At 39.0% G+C, this 16,208-nt stretch overlaps 2 protein-coding genes across 7 annotated transcripts; one reads left to right on the top strand and one right to left on the bottom strand.

The window, feature by feature from the left end:
- Positions 1 to 954: 954 nt before the first annotated feature.
- Positions 955 to 9,123, bottom strand: gltpa (glycolipid transfer protein a). Of its 6 annotated transcripts, none has more exons than XM_051950295.1 (7): positions 9,011 to 9,123; positions 6,609 to 6,686; positions 6,330 to 6,459; positions 2,940 to 2,998; positions 2,712 to 2,845; positions 2,483 to 2,633; positions 955 to 2,398 (listed from the first exon to the last, which is right to left on the bottom strand). In XM_051950295.1, exons 3-7 carry the CDS (start codon positions 6,430 to 6,432, stop codon positions 2,216 to 2,218), a joined length of 630 nt encoding a protein of 209 aa, XP_051806255.1. In that variant the 5' UTR covers positions 6,433 to 6,459; positions 6,609 to 6,686; positions 9,011 to 9,123; the 3' UTR covers positions 955 to 2,215. The 6 variants fall into 6 exon arrangements, with proteins under 6 accessions (XP_051806255.1, XP_022054223.1, XP_051806254.1 ...); XM_022198531.2 differs by having other exon boundaries at positions 6,618 to 6,686; XM_051950294.1 differs by having other exon boundaries at positions 8,989 to 9,113.
- On the top strand, positions 8,502 to 16,203 carry tchp (trichoplein, keratin filament binding). The gene is made up of 13 exons (XM_022198511.2): positions 8,502 to 8,612; positions 9,021 to 9,215; positions 12,643 to 12,853; positions 12,950 to 13,006; positions 13,341 to 13,409; positions 13,793 to 13,966; positions 14,056 to 14,168; positions 14,263 to 14,329; positions 14,430 to 14,602; positions 14,683 to 14,764; positions 14,848 to 15,033; positions 15,162 to 15,305; positions 15,406 to 16,203. The coding sequence occupies exons 2-13, from the start codon at positions 9,025 to 9,027 to the stop codon at positions 15,436 to 15,438; spliced, it is 1,500 nt and encodes a 499-aa protein (XP_022054203.1). The 5' UTR covers positions 8,502 to 8,612; positions 9,021 to 9,024; the 3' UTR covers positions 15,439 to 16,203.
- Positions 16,204 to 16,208: the final 5 nt, after the last annotated feature.

Genomic DNA, 16,208 nt, shown 5'->3' with positions numbered 1-16,208 from the left:
TTAAAGGACTTCGTGTGTGTGCTGACTAAAAAAACAGAGACCAAAAGTTAATACTGACTCATTTCTCAATTATTCTGAGTGACACAATGAAGTGGAATACACAAGTTTAAACATTTCCTGGAATGAGGGTGTTATGGAGCTGTCAAAGACAACAATAGGAGCCGCACAAAAAAGAAAAATAAGTATCCATGTTCTAATAGTGACCAAATCCAGGAGCCATTTTATTTCCTTTCTGTTTTTCATTGCTTTAAAGCCACATCATTGTAAAATATTAATATTTACCATCAAGTGTAAGAAAGCATTAAGCTCAATGTAAGCTCTAATATTGAGGTCATAACAAAAATAGAAAAAATTGTTTATTTGCAAATAAAAGTTAAACAATCATTATTTTATGCCACGAACATACATAAGCAGAAAGCTGCACAGTGGGGTCAGTGGTAATCCAATCCGTATTATTCTGAAAACGACTGATTTTAGTTTTTTGTTATTCCAAATGTAAAATGAAAATCAAAGCATTTTTAAAATTTCGCATTATCCAATTTTGATCATGACAATGAAAAAAACACCTTGTATTTCAATTTTAATTTTTGTATTTTCAAACGAAAATCAAATAACCATTCATTTTTTGTTTTTCAATACTCCCTGCAAAGCGTAAAATCCAATTGCCAAAAATATACATGGACCCTACAGCTATCAAAAATGTAGTGGTGCAGAAATAATTTGTCAAAAATTAAATATTCATGGTATTCAAAACTGTATTGCACAGCAGAGGTATGAATATGGTCCGTGTATTTATTTGAAAATAAAACTAAAACTACACAAACTGAATACACTTCAGCACATAAATATACTTCTCAGCAGCGGAAAACAAAGAAAAAATGTACACATGCACAATAAGGAAAAGAAGATAAAAATAAGAGAAAAGAAGTATAAAATAATAATGTAGCCATTAAATGCATTATTTGTTATTGTTTTTATTACACAAGAACAAAATACAAGATTTGCTATTTTGCACTGTACACACACTGCAACATAATACCACAAGAAACATCAGACAAGCATTTTGTCTAGAGGCCAAACATCATAGACATTTAGCTTAGATTTGCCTATGACAGAGGCAGCAAAATATTGTAATGAAAAACATCAGGTTCTCTCGACAATGAGATTTAAAGAAAACACACGTCTAGCATAAAGTCAGCACCTGAGAGCAGAGTGGACTGAAAAACACTTGTGAAGCATGGCTTTGGAAAGGTAGCAAAGGTATGGACGTCCTGCATAGCAGATAAGTATATTATAGGCAGACCAGACCTACAGTAATACTCAATATATATATTTTTTTTCTCAATTAGCCTGCCTGGTTTATACAAGGTGACGTATAAAAATATAAACGATTAAAGGCAGAAAATGGTCACTTAAATGAGCCGTACCTCCAGTTTAAGGCACAAACAGGTGTGTAATTTACAACAATGCGTGTACGAGTTTAGAAAGTGTTTGTGAACAATACATGAAACACAAAAATGAAAACGGAAATTAAACATTAAAAGTCATGATTCTTAAAATTGTGCAATAAAAAGTAAAAATAACAATGAAATCCAACGAAACCATGGACACCTACACAATACTGTACTGGGTATGACCATAAATGATTTAATTTTTTTGCATTATTACAAATAAGCGTAGGCTCATTCTTTTTTGTGTGTAACAGATCGTTGCAAACAGGTCAGTGGGACGGACTTTAACATTGTCAAAACTCAATTCTTACATATATTTTGCATTATATTCAGTCATGATAGTTTGCGCATTAAATTTGTCCACATCATACATCTTACTGCTTTTTTTTTTTAGCAGTCTTGCTGCTGATTTGGTTGCACTTTGATTATTGGTGTAATTTTCACCCATCTGTAAGAACATAAATATCTGCCATTACTTCTGAATTTAAACACAGCATGTTTTTTCCTATAAGGAGACAAGGCTTTTCAAATAGAGGATACAGAAATACAGTTTAAATAGGCAACTGCTTAAGAAAAAGGTGCACCAAGAAAGCAGGACAGGCACACAGAAGATTAAAAATGCACAAATATTTTATGTGTAATATTATAAAAGCGCTTCCCCAGTGAGCTGTCGGATGACCTGAAGGGATCAATGTCAATATGTAGACTGCAGAATGTAAACGTAAACTGAGTGGCTCACTTAAGAAAAGAGGAATGTCCCGCAGTCACACTGTATACTCAAGATCAGCGTTCATCTTACTGTACATGTCATAAATAGCATCCACAGTGGCGGTGAAGTTGATGAGGAATTTTCGGATTTTTTCAAGGCATTCTTCTTCCTTGACATCCCGACCCTTGGAGAGGGCCCTCAGGAAATCGGACTTATATGGAGCAGCAAAAAGAGCTGCCTAAAAGAGCAAATAATAGTGCTGCAATTACACACAAATCTATGCAGCATTTAATATCATAAATCAGCCACAAAAGATGCTCACCTTGAAGAGCTGTTGCACCAACCAGCCGTGATACCTTTTGAGGGCTATTTCATAGGCTTTGGTGACATTGACTCGAATGAGGTTTGGGTTGCTTTCATCCTTTTCACCGTCTACCAGACTCTGAAGGAAGACTTGGATAAATCTCAGACCCCTGATGGAAAAGAACACATGCCTCATGATTATGGACCTTTCTATCAGTCTATACCACCAAATGTTAAGTTTCTCAGACCTTTTTAGCCACATAAGTGCCAACGTTGCTCCAACTTTAGGCCATTCTCCTCCATGCATTTCCTTCTCTGCCTCCACAATCTGCTGGAGAGTCTTGAACCGTCCAGGGTTGGTGTCATAAACCGCCTTGATTTTCTGTTAGACAAAACAATATTGTATTATAATTTCAGTGATGAATATGAGAGAGAAAGGGCACATTTAACTCATGTCAGATAATAGTTAGACTTACTGTGATGTTACCAGATATGTCAGCCTTGATTGGTGCAAAAATAGTGGAGCCGAGGCAATCTAAGGAGGAATATTTACACAAGATGTGAGAAATCTTCAAATATGAGGAAATAGACAAAGCTTCTAGTAGCTAACACCAACTGTTATTAATTACACACAAACTAAAGAGACTTGAGTGTAGGTTGCATACATACATTTCTGCTGTCTCTTATAAATTAATACATTTGCAATAATGAAAAATGCTAAATATTTAAACTTGTCATTGACAGATGCTAATTTTTTCAGTTAGCTATATATTGAGTAACTGTAGCTTTCATTCATGTAACATATTTAAAGTAATCATAATAACATTATCTTGATATTTGAAAATCCTACATCAAGCTCTTGACCATCCTCGTAGGCTGTTAGCTTATTTTGTCTTTGAATACTCATGTTGCACTACATACAAACAAAATAATTCACTGCTAAAATGCAAAATGTGTATATAATCGATGCACAGAGCATACTGACGACAATTCTTCAAACTGATGTAAATGTGCAGTCATTAAACTGCATTCAGGATCTGAATATTTTATTTATTTTATGTTTTGGGTGTTACAGCTTTAAAGGAAGTGATGAGCCAGGATGATGGGAAAATATTGCACATGAAATGTAGTCAACCTTGTGCAAATTCTGGCCCACACATGGCAAATTTCAAAGAGTAATGCAACAACCAGCTGGAAATATGTTTTTTTTTGTTTGTTTCCTTCTCTGGTTAAACGTTTCAAGCTTATTTCACCTTTGTTCACATTCAGCTTCCCTGCTGGGTGGAATATATTCACAGAAGACGTTTTGTTATTTTGTCCCAGTTGGAAAAGCATTAGTGTGATTGATTTGTAGCTAATTAAAACAAATGAATTCCATTAATGAGAGCTACTTCTAGGTGTTACAGTTGTGCAGCCTGGTTCATTGTCGCTGCTTTACTGGGACACCTACAGGACCCGAAACATTTTTAACTAAGCTTGTTTGATTTGTACTTGTGTACCTTTTGTCAACTCAAAATATCTATTATGAAAAGGGTTTATCGAGAACGAGCAGTTCAGCCTTTTGAACACCAAGACCCACCAGTGGATGTGAAAGCATGTTATCTTAAAATTTGCCAAAATTACACCATTTATCAGAGCCAGAAGCTGTGAAAACAGAAAGAATCATCGGATTCTGAACTTCCCAACGGTACTTAAACAAATCATGTGTGATGTGTAGCTCAGCCAGGAAAACTAACAAAATCTAAGCATGATTTCCAATCAAATTCACATTAAAAAATTCTGCAAAAAATAACGGTTTGCATAAGATCCTGCAAAACAAAGAATAAAACAGCAACTGGAAACTCTGCTCTCCTCAGTGCAACAGAGAAGCTCCCAGCTGTGACCAACAGTCACATGACAAAAATTCAGGGATTTTTTTTCAGCTGAACGGGCTGAGGTTATACAGAGCACAAAGGAGACAAGAAAGGAAGCTAAAATGAGCGAGACTGAGAGGAAAAAAACATAGTTTGTAAATAAAATAAATGTAGCATGGCTCAAAAATGGCATACAGAGAAGCAAGCTGTTGGAAGATACATTCAGCATGGTGAAATATTTTTCTGTCAATGATATGCAAAGTAGTGTGAAAAACAACTACCTTTTTCGAGGTTGTGTAAATGTAAGTAGTAAAGCAGCTTTCTATGAAATGTGGATCCACTTTTCTTTTTTTTTTAAGGTATTTATAACACCTCTGGGCACAAATTAAATCAAAACCAAAGAAATTCAACTTTTGTTTACTTTTCTATAATTTATGCCATTAGAACTTTGTCATACTGCACAAGAGATATTTTTAAATTCTCTCCACTTCTTCTTCTGGTCGTTCTTTTCCATTGAGAAGCAGGACTTTGTATTGCATTGAAAAATGAGCCCCCACTGAGAAAAAATGTGACGGGAACAAAAAGCACACAGAACCTACAATCCTGGCAGGTGAAGCAGATCCATCTGGATTAGGCCTTCTGTAGTGTTTTCTCTTTTCACTGGCATTGTGGTATTATCATTTGGTGTGCTTTAATTAGGCTGCTAAAGAACCTGAGTGTTTGGTGGTAGGGTTGTGGACAATGACGCATGTGGAGGCCTGACCACACACGGCTCCTGGTTGACCCGCTGACACAACAGGCAGCTTTCAGCTCCTGAGCTGTTAGCGGAAACTACTCATGACTAAGTCCGTTCCATTGTGCCAATGTGATGCATCGCTACAATGATGGCATCATATCTTATTTCAGAGACGTCCTCAGCCTGTATGGCTCTCTGCGTAATTTCCATTCTCTTCACAGGACAAAGGCTTTTGTAATAAATATGCAGCACTTGTGGAAACTATGGACAGTTAATCGAACTGAAATGAATAAACTTCTAACAAGAACACGTCCTAATTAGGCCTGACTGTCGGACAGGGTCATGATGGGAGTCTGCTGAAGTTACTGAATACTCACAAAAAGAAATGACAAGTGAAACTGAACTAACAGGAGAGTGAAGTGAAGTCAAGTCAAGCGCTGTACACGCTGTGCAGAAGAAGTCTAATTAGCAACGGTCATTTAAAACACCTATGTGAATGTGCTATGAGTGTGCAGGATGATAATGGCTTGTAGGAAAGTTGGCGCGGAAATTTCTAGGTCAGGAAAAACAATGATGAGAAGGAGGAAAGAGTTTAATATCAGCTTCAGACTTGGTTCATCTCAAGGGTTTCACATGGCAAATTCAATAGAGGGACTTTAGCATATTAATACAGAATGAAGTTGCACAAAGATGCCCTGGCGCACAATGCCACTGGTGAATGGGCAAGGGGAACTCAACACCGTTCTAATCAATTTTCACAACTTAAAATCCAGGCCAGTGGATTAAATTATGCATGCCAAACGATTGAGGACAGCTTGATGGAGAGAAATTTGATCCAAAAAAAGATTATCATTTGGAAAGAGCAGCGGCGGTTTGGTGAAGCTTCCTGGAAGTGTTGTGACAGATTTAACCTCTCTACACGTTTTTGTGTTTACTAATCAAAGTCGAAGAAATCCCACATGAAAAATTGACAAAGGTTCACTGGATGGGGCTAATTTTGAAACTAAAACCTTGCATTGTTTGTGCTTGAAGAGGCACAAAAATGTAGTCAGACAGCAAAACTTGGGTTGTACATTATTTATACATCTACATGCTCGAGTCAGTGCCATCAATCTGCAGATGCCTGGGAGAAGCCAGCTATAAATTTGTGAAGAAAACCCCTCTTTTTCTCTGCAGTCACTGACGTCTCCTGATGTGTTTTTCATATTTATTCCTAACGTAACTTCAGCTGCAGCAGCACGGTCTCTACTGTGTCACACTGTGGAGACTTCACTTACCAAAGAAGGGTGGAAGGTATGACACAGCCTCCAGAAAAGGTCTTGTTTCCACCTGTCTGTCAGCTGGCAGCTGTCTGAACTGGTGCTCCATTAGCAGAGCCATCTCTTTAGCCAGGACACACTCTTACCTCTGAAATGAGAGCAACAGGCTGTCAACCCTCCGCTGCAGACTCACAGTGACACCAGGAGGAGGAGAACCAACACACACAACCAACACAACACACACACAGCTCTCTCTCTCTCTGTCTCTCTCTCTCTCTCACTCTCACACACACACACCTGTCTCACCTGCCTTGAACCCGCCTGTGGAGCAGCCTCCAGCCGTCAGCTCCTCTGATGGATCCGGATCATCGCCACCTGTCGGGTAAAAGGGCCGACAAACGGCGCTTGGACTCAAGTCCAAAGCAAACACAAGAGAACCAGCTGATGTTTTCTGTCAGCTGACCCTCCCCTTCCTCTGCACTTAATCTCATAATGCTGCTTTACTGCCAACTAATGGAGTTTTGTGGAATATCGCTATTTGGATCCACTCTAATTTATTTAAGAATAAATGAGCCCTTTCAGCTCATTTCATTTGACCATCAGAACAATGGTTAAACCTACATTACTCCCTCATTTGGTCATCATATTTGCTTACAGATGTGTGTTTCGGACTCAAATTGGTTTTCATAAATATGTTTGTAGAGTCATAGTGTCGAAAATGATCAAATAAATAAAGAACTTTCCGTATGTGTTATCCACTCCAATGTGAACATTAAGTTTATGTTATGTTGAAGTAACAAATGTGCATGGATCAAAATGATTTGTGAAAATTTAAAGTCTAAAAAGGGGCATCTTTCCCCAAGATGTGGGTCTCCTTTTCAAGATTTTACATTTAGTTTTAATACTATAAAAGCTGTAGTACATTCTGATTTAATTGCCTACTGAATTTTTATGTTTTATTTTAGAGGTAAAAGGTAAAGTTGTATTTTTTTTAACTTCTTTAAATATTTCCATTACTCAGGTAAATCCACATCATGAGTAACACTGAAGGGTCTTCAGTATTTAGCTTGGTTAATTTGTAACTGAAAGTTTATTATTCTACTGGAAAGCACAAAGGCTTGACCTTGACTTGACCGCTAGATATAGTCAGTTTACATTTCAGGTCTTTCTTTGTTGATAGTGGCCTTGTTAATCATTGAAAAGAAATGGAAGTCATTTTAATGGTCTGGAAAAATAAGAAAAAGTGGTTTTGAGGTATAGTGGTGTAACATTTTGCCATTAAAAATAAAGTTTTGTTTTTTTAAGAAAACACATTTTTTTCCCCCCTGTTTACATGAGAGTCACGTGGAGGGTTTTTGATTATCTGAAAATAACTACAATATGGAATGTGTAAGACTAAGAGATTTTGAGGAAAATATCCCTCTGATTGGGAAAAAAGAAGCACCTGATGGATATCAATGATTCTGGATATGCAGCATTGTTAATGTTAGATTTCTGATAAGTTTTGTCCACAATTGTCTAATTACATATGGCAAAATTAAACGTCAGTGATAAAGTCAAATTTTTGTGTTTTGTGAAAAATCAATAATACTGTATGTGTTACATAGATGGACTCTATGTTGCAGTCAGAGCAACAAACATTTGTGCAATTTAAAAATAAAGACAAACCTTTGTTTGTTGTGTACATGTTTGTAGGGTCATAACAATATAGACATAAAAATGTCTAAAATGTTTTCTTTATTTTTTGTGTTATCTAACAATTATATTGGAGTTAAAGTCAGAGCAACATCAAAATGTTAAAGTATATCTTATTCTGGAGGGAAGCATCAGACCACTGTTTACACAATAAGATCACACAGATATACACATGATCATCACCATTCTCAGTATTATCATCATTAGTATTTGGTTAATGCTGATGGTATTGCAATGATTTGTAGCCTGTCTGCTACAGCAAAAGAGCTGAGAGAAACGTACACCACAAATTAATGTCCAGATTTATCATCAATAAATACTCAATACTGCTGAATTCTCTGGAAATCATTTCCCTTGAAGTTTACAAGTAAACGCCCTATATCAGCAAACGGACAGCATTACTGATCACAGTGATAAGTAGGGTTTGTGTGGCAAATAAAAAGACCAGGAGGTAATACGTTTCGCGTTTTCACCCAGCTAGTAATTTTGACCTTTATTTCATCCCGTAGCGTGGGAGTAACTAGGAAGGGGTTGGTTACTAAGGAAAACTGGAGATTGAATACAGGCAGAGACGTTATAAAGGAGTCTGGAAGGACTTTGAAAAAGGTGAGTTCTGCAGAATGATTTTATTAATCATTAGGGGGAGACAGTCTGCCTCGGCAACAAGAGCTCAGAGGGGTGTTTGTGGGGATACGAGGTGTTTTAAGTGCTCAAGTGTTTCTGGTAGTGACAGCTGGAAACGCTTTGTTCGTGCTGTTTGATTTTTCTCTTTTTCTTGACCCTAAATGTGAAACGTTTCATAACCAAAACATTAGCAGTGATATAAATGTAACCGTCTAGTTGTTGTTTTGTGTGCATGAGGTCCCTTCACCGTCCAGTTAACACAAACTGTTTAGCTAAGGCAGCATTATGTTGGACCAGTAACTAACCGGTTATTTAAAAAAGCAAGAAATGTGAGGTAGGATTTGGATGAGGTAATTACTACGAATGTTCTTTTTATTTACTGTGACTCAGGTCCATGGCTCTACCGACATTCTCGACCCATGTGCCCAGCCGGTCCCGAGTCCTGGCGGAGCAGCTGGCCCGGCAGCGGGAGCAGGAGGCCCGGTGGCGGCAGCAGTGGGAGCTGCATGCTCGGTACTTCAGAGAGCAGAATGTCCGCAGCCAGAGACAGGCGGCGTGGAGCTCCCGTCACTCCTACCAGCAGAGGTAACCTCATACACCGTGGCTGGGCCAAGTCGTTTAGCAAACGATTTCACACTACACAATTCTCTGAAACACAATGAGAATATACACCGATCAGCCACAGGATTCTGATTACTGACAGGTAAAGTGAATAACATCGATCATTTTGTCATATTGCAACGTTCTGCTGGGAAACCTTGAGTCCTGACATTCATGTGGGTGTTTGACATGTACCACCCACCTAAGCACTGCAGGTCAAGCAACCATCCATGGCAACAGCAATCCTTGATGCCAGTTGCCACCCTCAGCAGGACAATGCACCCCGACACACCACAAAAAAATGCTCAGGAGTGACCCATGGAACATGACAGAGCAGGTTCTATACTCCCCAGATTTAAATGTTACTGGGCATCTGTGGGATGTGCCAGAATAAGCCTGATCTAGGTAGGTCTCACCCTGCAACCCACAGGACTCACAGAATTCATTGCCACCATTCTGGTGCCTCAGGACATCCCCAGAGGTCCTGTGTCCATGCTCCACTAGGTAAGAGGAGTTTTCGCAGCATAAATGAGACCAACACAATATTTGGCAGGTGGTCATAATGTTTTGCCTGATCGGTGTATATTCTCAGTCATCCAGGTCATCCACAGTAATTCTAACAGCTTCAGCAGAGGACAACTCCACTTGTCTTTTTGCTCTTCAAGACATTTAAGCTCTCATCCATGAGTCGTCTTCAGTTCTAACTGACTAGGGGGGACTACCAGATATTTGTTCTCTTTCCCAAGTCACATGGTTAATGGTAAATGTAAGACTCAAGACTCATATCTTTGATCAGTCAGTGTTATTGGTTGTAAAACTGCAAAGTGAGAGCTGACTCAAGCTGTTAATGGTGGTGAAAGTGTCTGGGGAAGACTCAATACTGCCTTACAAGTAACTGATAAGTAGTGTTGTAGACCCCCTCCTTTGTTTGGTGTCACTAATGACTGTTTTTCAGGGTTTTTTTTTAATCTATGCACTTTTTTTTTTTTTTTACCAATTTATGAATAAATCTAAATTATTATTTTCCTCCAAAAAGGAAAATTACAATTTCTTTCAAGTTCATTTTATTTTGACAAATTGCATGTCAGTGTAAAATGTAAACAAAGGTTTACATAATAGAGTGCTGAACTGCAAAATTAAACTGGAAACTCCAACATGTTAAAGATAAATAAAATATAGAATGTAATTTCTCAAGTCAGGGCTGCAACTCTAAAAGAAATCCAGGTTACTATTAAATCCCTTAACAAAGCGAAAAAAGCACAGAGCAGCATAAGCAGCTCCCTTTCTTCCTGTTCAGCTGCTCTCTGGTTTTGGTGATAGGTTTGAATTTGATGAAAATATAGTCGGATCTGTCGCACATTGTTTTGATTTTATCAGAAGCTCGGAAGTGACTGCTAGTTAACATGTAGCCTTAATGAGCTGCCTGTCAGTCCCCATTTTATAGATGTTATGTTGTCTGACAACGGAAACAGAAGTAGCTCCGTGTGTTTTCTCTTCAGGTTCTTGTGCATTTCTCTTTTCTCTTCACAGTGTAAAAACACCTTTTTCTTTTTGTGGTCTTTTAAAGTACTCTCAAACTTTTGAAGCCTTTGGTCTTTGGAAGCTTTTATTTGAGTTGGACTCTGCTGCTGCCACCAAGACTTGCCCAGTGACTGGAGCCAAAAATGACTGGTGTCTTGACAAAAAATTACACAGTGATACTGAAGGAAAACATTTGCTATATTGAAATCGATGGTGTCAACACATTTTCGCACGTTGACGTAATGGATTGTGGTGACTCATCACAGCAGCCCTAGATATCCGAACATTACAGCATCAGGCTGAGAATGTCCTGCCAAGAGAGAGGATAAAGAAAAAGACCACACACATAAGAAAGCACTTGAAACCTACAACTATCCCAACTGGGGCCTTTATGAAGTCAGCAAAGAGAGCTGGTGAAAACAGCACAGCATCCAACAGAAGTGAAAAGAAGGACAGGCGGAACAATGTTGCCATCCTCTATGGAGCTAGTGTATCTGGGAAATGAAGAAGGATTTTCTCCAGACACAACATCCTGGTTCACTTCAGACCCAGCAGTACTCTGAGATAAAAATTAGGATAAAAAATATTCAAACACAAGTGAAGCAACGTTGTGTAAGCAGTCCAATGCAGTAAGGAGTGCACAGACTTATGCATAGGGGAGACCAAACCACTGCTACGAGTGCATGGAACAACACAGGAGAGTCCGCACTCAGAAAAACACTCACCTCCATCTAAAGAATGACTGCCATTCTTTTGAGGACGACAATGTTCACATTCTGGATATTAAAGACAAATGGTTCAAGAAAGGAGTGAAAAAAGCCATTCATGTTATATCTTCAATCAGAGCATAGGATCTGCAGCACCACCAGATATTCATAACGCAGTCTTGAGGTTTCTTGGATGGGAGGGGAAATGTCTTTATGAACAAAAACTGAAGTCTACTGCTGAAGCTCTTAAAACTTTAGAGGAACACTAAACTACTCCAACTACAACAACTAAGTATTGCTTTCTATTGGAGGATGTTTTCTGTGTTTTGTTTTTTTTTCATTTTTATGTTATGAATTAATATGATTGCCATAAGCTTCCAGTATTATTATACTGTTTCTCTTTTCTTGCCCTCAGTTACTTGGCTCCGTAAGTAATTATTCAATGTATAATTCTGTGTACGATAAAAGTAGCAACAACCAGTTAAACACTTTCAAAGAGGCAATGATCCATAAACTGTTTCTGCCAGTAAATTATTATTCATTTAGGGAACACAGGCTCCACAGGACGCTCTGAAAAACTTATGTTTCCCATGAGCTACAACTATTGATTTGGCCAAGTAAATCTCATTAATGCAGTCATGATCTTTAGTGTCAATCAACAAAAATCAGTTTGCATTTTTTGAATGTAAAGTTCATGTTGTTTTGCAGCCTATTATGTGTGTTATTTTACATACGTCTCCCGAGTAAATGTAATAATTTCATCTTTTATCTAATGATAAAAAAGGAAATAATCATAGTATACACCAACTAAATATATGATCACAAATAGAAATGTTGATTGTATTACCACAAAGTAATATCGTAAATATTATTAGAATAAAAGCTAACTTATACTAGCAATATGCTGAGAATAGTAATGTACAAGTCACTGCCTCTTTTCCAGTGTTTAGTGTCTCCTTCCTTATGTAGTAAAAATATTAGTATGTTTGCCTTTAAATTGGTGTAACCATACATAAATATGCGTGGTGTGATGTTTGTGTGGAAAAATAAACCTACCCTGAGTACATAGATAATCTTTTAGGACTATATCTTCATGTACAGTTCCCCACCCTGTTGATCAGTTTCATCAGTAGATAAAGATGTGAGAGAAACACATCCCAAGTCATTTTTTTCCCACTTTTTAGTATGTCAGCTTACCATAAACAGAGACTGAAGGAAGAGAAGAAGGCCAGCCTGGAGCAGCGCAGGACTCGGCTCAGGGCCATGCTTCAAGAGGAGCAGGACCGGCTGGAGGCGGAGCTCCGAGAAGTTGTCCCTGACAGGAGCACTTTGGCAAGTCAGCTGGTGCAGAAAACTGAAGAGCTTCGTACGGCAAGAGAGGAAAGAAGAAAAAAGGTAGCTGCATTGAATTGGCTGCATGATTTCCTATCAGTAGAGATGATGGTTTGCTGCCATGTGAAGGGTATAATCCTTGTTATTTGTTATCTCTAGCTTGCACAAGAGCTGCTGAAGGAGCATTGGAAGAAAAACAACCCAGAACTGCGAGAGGCAAGTTTAAATAAAACATTTAAATAAAAGTGACAAATCTTAAAGTTTGGCTGCTGATGAAGTGATGAATGGCTTCAGGAATCATGTGACCATCCCGTATGTCTGAAGAGCCCAGCAGGCAGAGAAAACAGACACTTTTTTTTTTGTCCAGAAGTCCATTTGATCTGGAAACCTATAAGGCTTGTGATGCAGATATTCCATGACTTTCTGTAAACCTGAGTCCAGTGTTGACTCAAGTGAATAAAATGTTCTGGTATCCCTTCCACCAAGGGTAAGGTTCATCAGTATCTCTGTGTCGGCGATGTCACAACTCAGTCTTTTAATCTGTCTGCAGGTCGAATCAGCGTTACATAAAGATCATGTTGTCGGCCAATGGCAGGAGCAGATATCTGAGAAGAAAGAGGTACGACAATAATTTCAGCTGTCGGACAAAACTCGTCAAGTTCCGTTCTTTAGTGTTTTAATAACTGTGTTTCTGACCTGTATGTCCTTTGTGATGATACTCATATTCTTTCAGACTAAATTGTTAAAAAACTGCCCATCACTCCAGTGAAGTATCACCTCTCACGAGCCAGTGGTGACACCTAAGACCCACAAGCCGTTAAACTTATCATTATCCTTTTACATGACCAATTATTTATGCAACAAGTCCATTTTTAATTAAACACTGCTCATGTATACTGTGAGCACAGTATCAAATCTGCAAGCTGGTTAATTCCCAACATGGTACATAATTGAGAAAGTTTTGACACCTACTGTAAGTGACCCATCTTGTCAAACATGCAGAAAGAGGTGGTAGAACAGGCGGAGAGGAGACGCTTTGAAAATGAGTACGAGAGGACCCGAAAAGAGGTTTTGGAGAGGATGAAGCAAGCAGAGGAGAAAAAGAAAGCAGAGGAGCGTGAGAGAGCAGAGGAGCTTCGCCACCAGATGGAAGAACTGAAGCTGAGAGAGGAAGAGGTATTCAGAACTTCAGCAATATCTCGGCTGTGTAAGGTTAGTTTTGCAGATGTGTTTTTAAAGTGTATTTATGTTTTATTTTCTGTCAGGCCACTCGTCTAAAAAAGGAGCAAGAGACTCTGCTGATCAAGCAGTGGGAGCTGGAGAAGATCGAGGACGAGAGGCAGAAAGTGGAGGATAGGAGAAAGAAGTCTGAGATGGGGTAAGGGAAGCTCTTTGTTCTAATAACGGATCACAAATGTTGTGATACATGATTCAGGTAAAATATGGGGCTTACTGGATTTATGTTTCGCCAGACATTTCTTGATCCGACAATATCGAGCTCAGCTGAAGAGGAGAGCCCAGCAAGTGCAGGAGGAACTGGTAAATCTATGTCACCTGCAGATACTGCAGAGTATTTTTTCAGGTTTCATCCATCTTTTTTGATTCTGACCTTCTCCTTGAAACCTTGTGTGTCCACCAGGAGGCCGATCGTAAGATCCTGGCAGCCTTGCTTGAAGGAGAGCAGGATGACAGGAGGATGGAAACCGCTCGAAGAGAAAGAGCTATCGCTGATGCTGCCTGGATGAAACGTGTAATCGAAGAACAGCTTCAGTTGGAGCGGGAGAGGGAGGCTGAGTTTGACATCCTACACAGGTGAGCGGCCAGATTCAATAATGCAGGAAGAGACTTCTGCTTCTCCTCAAACACAAACCAATGTATTCCTCCTGCTTTAGAGAAGAAGCTCAGCGTGTGTGGGAGAAACGAGAAGCTCAGTGGGAGAAAGAGAGGAAAGCCAGAGAACGACTCATGCGTGAGGTAAATGTGTTTCAAATGTCTTGAGTAAAATTTAAGTGATTTGATTGCTGAATTTTTAAAAATCCTGCCTCTTCCTTGGAAAGGTGCTGGTGGAAAGACAGCAACAGCTGGAGCTGAAGATGCAGAAGAACCGCGAGGCTCAGGAGGAGTCACTGAAGAGACGAGAAGAGCTGATCCAGGAGCTGGAGCTGGAGAGGGAGATCAGGCGTCGGGAGAAGGAGGAAGAAGGGGTCCGTCGGACAGCTAGGATGCAGGAGATAAGCGCACAGGTTGGACAAATTGCAGTAGTTTGTGTTTTCAAAGCATGTTGTTTTTGTCAGGCATTTGAACTCACAGCATGAGACTAAATGCTTTTAAAAATAGAACAGACCTGAATTAGTTTGTGTACGTCATGCAGGTGGAGCAGCAACACCAGGAGCAGTGGGAGGAGCTGTGCAGGATGGAGCAGGAGGAGGAGGAGCAGAGGGAGGCCCAGCGTATCCAAGAAGAGGAGCTAAGGCTTGAAATGCAGAAGATGGCCAAGAAAGGGTACCAGGAGAAGGTAAAAGATGGAGACTATTGGTGACTGATTTTACATGTTCAAGTTCCAGTTTCGGAAATGTTCTTTAATGTGAAAATATTCCTGCAATTGTCCCTTTCAGATACACAGCAGACCGCGATCAGCCTGGACGTGAGCAACCTGCCAGACTGAAGTCCAACTATATTGTGAGATGTAGATTTTTCTGTATGTAATTAGCTTTAAAGAATAGGTTCAGAAAACAATATTCACATGCTCTTTTCTAAATCATAACAGCCATTTTATCAGTGTAACTGCTCCTCCTATCAATACTGGCCATGAATATGTGCTTCCTGACATGATGCCAATGTGACAGATGGAGGGAAGAATTCACCGTCCTCAGCATTTCAAAGCTCACCAAGTCAAGCGCTGTTTTCTCTCCTGATTGTTCTCCTGGGCAGCATTTTTAGTGACCCACAGTGAAGGGACAGTAAGACAAGTGAACTTGACCTGCTCACTGTATATGACAAACTCAGACTCCTGAAGCCACATATTATCTTTACAGTTTAAAATACATGTTTGGACAGATGAAGAATTGTGAATTTTGTCCCCATCTCTTACACTGGAGTTGTGTTGTGAAGAAATGTGTCACAGTCAGCATGGAGAACAGGAACAACTGCATCAATCAGTAGCTTTTTAAAACATATGTGCATGTTGTTGACTGTTTTAAAATGGATTTTGAACAGCTGAACCTTTTCAGTGCCTTTGGAAGTATAAAACATTCATGTAGTATATGCAGGCCATGATGCTAATTTAAAGTTGGCTTCTTGCATGTTTATAGAAAAACTGATGGATTTTTTTGCACTTTTTGACCTGTTCAAGAAGTTTGTATTTTCTATTCTGAATTTGTAGACTTTTTTTTTAAAAAAACATTACAATCAAATTAAT

The sequence above is a fragment of the Acanthochromis polyacanthus genome, chromosome 7 (assembly GCF_021347895.1).
Source record: "Acanthochromis polyacanthus isolate Apoly-LR-REF ecotype Palm Island chromosome 7, KAUST_Apoly_ChrSc, whole genome shotgun sequence".
NCBI lineage: Eukaryota > Metazoa > Chordata > Actinopteri > Pomacentridae > Acanthochromis > Acanthochromis polyacanthus.
This window is presented reverse-complemented; position numbering and strand designations above follow the sequence as displayed.

Bases quoted from the DNA above. Each gene is read 5' to 3' on its own strand.
- gltpa (XM_051950295.1), bottom strand. From the start codon at position 6,432: ATGGCTCTGCTAATGGAGCACCAGTTCAGACAGCTGCCAGCTGACAGA. The intron at 2,634-2,711 runs GTCTGAGAAACT...CTTTTCCATCAG, and splicing joins GCACTTATGTGGCTAAAAAG to GGGTCTGAGATTTATCCAAG. The intron at 2,399-2,482 runs GTGAGCATCTTT...TTGCTCTTTTAG, and splicing joins TGGTGCAACAGCTCTTCAAG to GCAGCTCTTTTTGCTGCTCC.
- tchp (XM_022198511.2), top strand. From the start codon at position 9,025: ATGGCTCTACCGACATTCTCGACCCATGTGCCCAGCCGGTCCCGAGTC. The intron at 12,854-12,949 runs GTAGCTGCATTG...TGTTATCTCTAG, and splicing joins GAGAGGAAAGAAGAAAAAAG to CTTGCACAAGAGCTGCTGAA. The intron at 13,007-13,340 runs GCAAGTTTAAAT...ATCTGTCTGCAG, and splicing joins ACAACCCAGAACTGCGAGAG to GTCGAATCAGCGTTACATAA.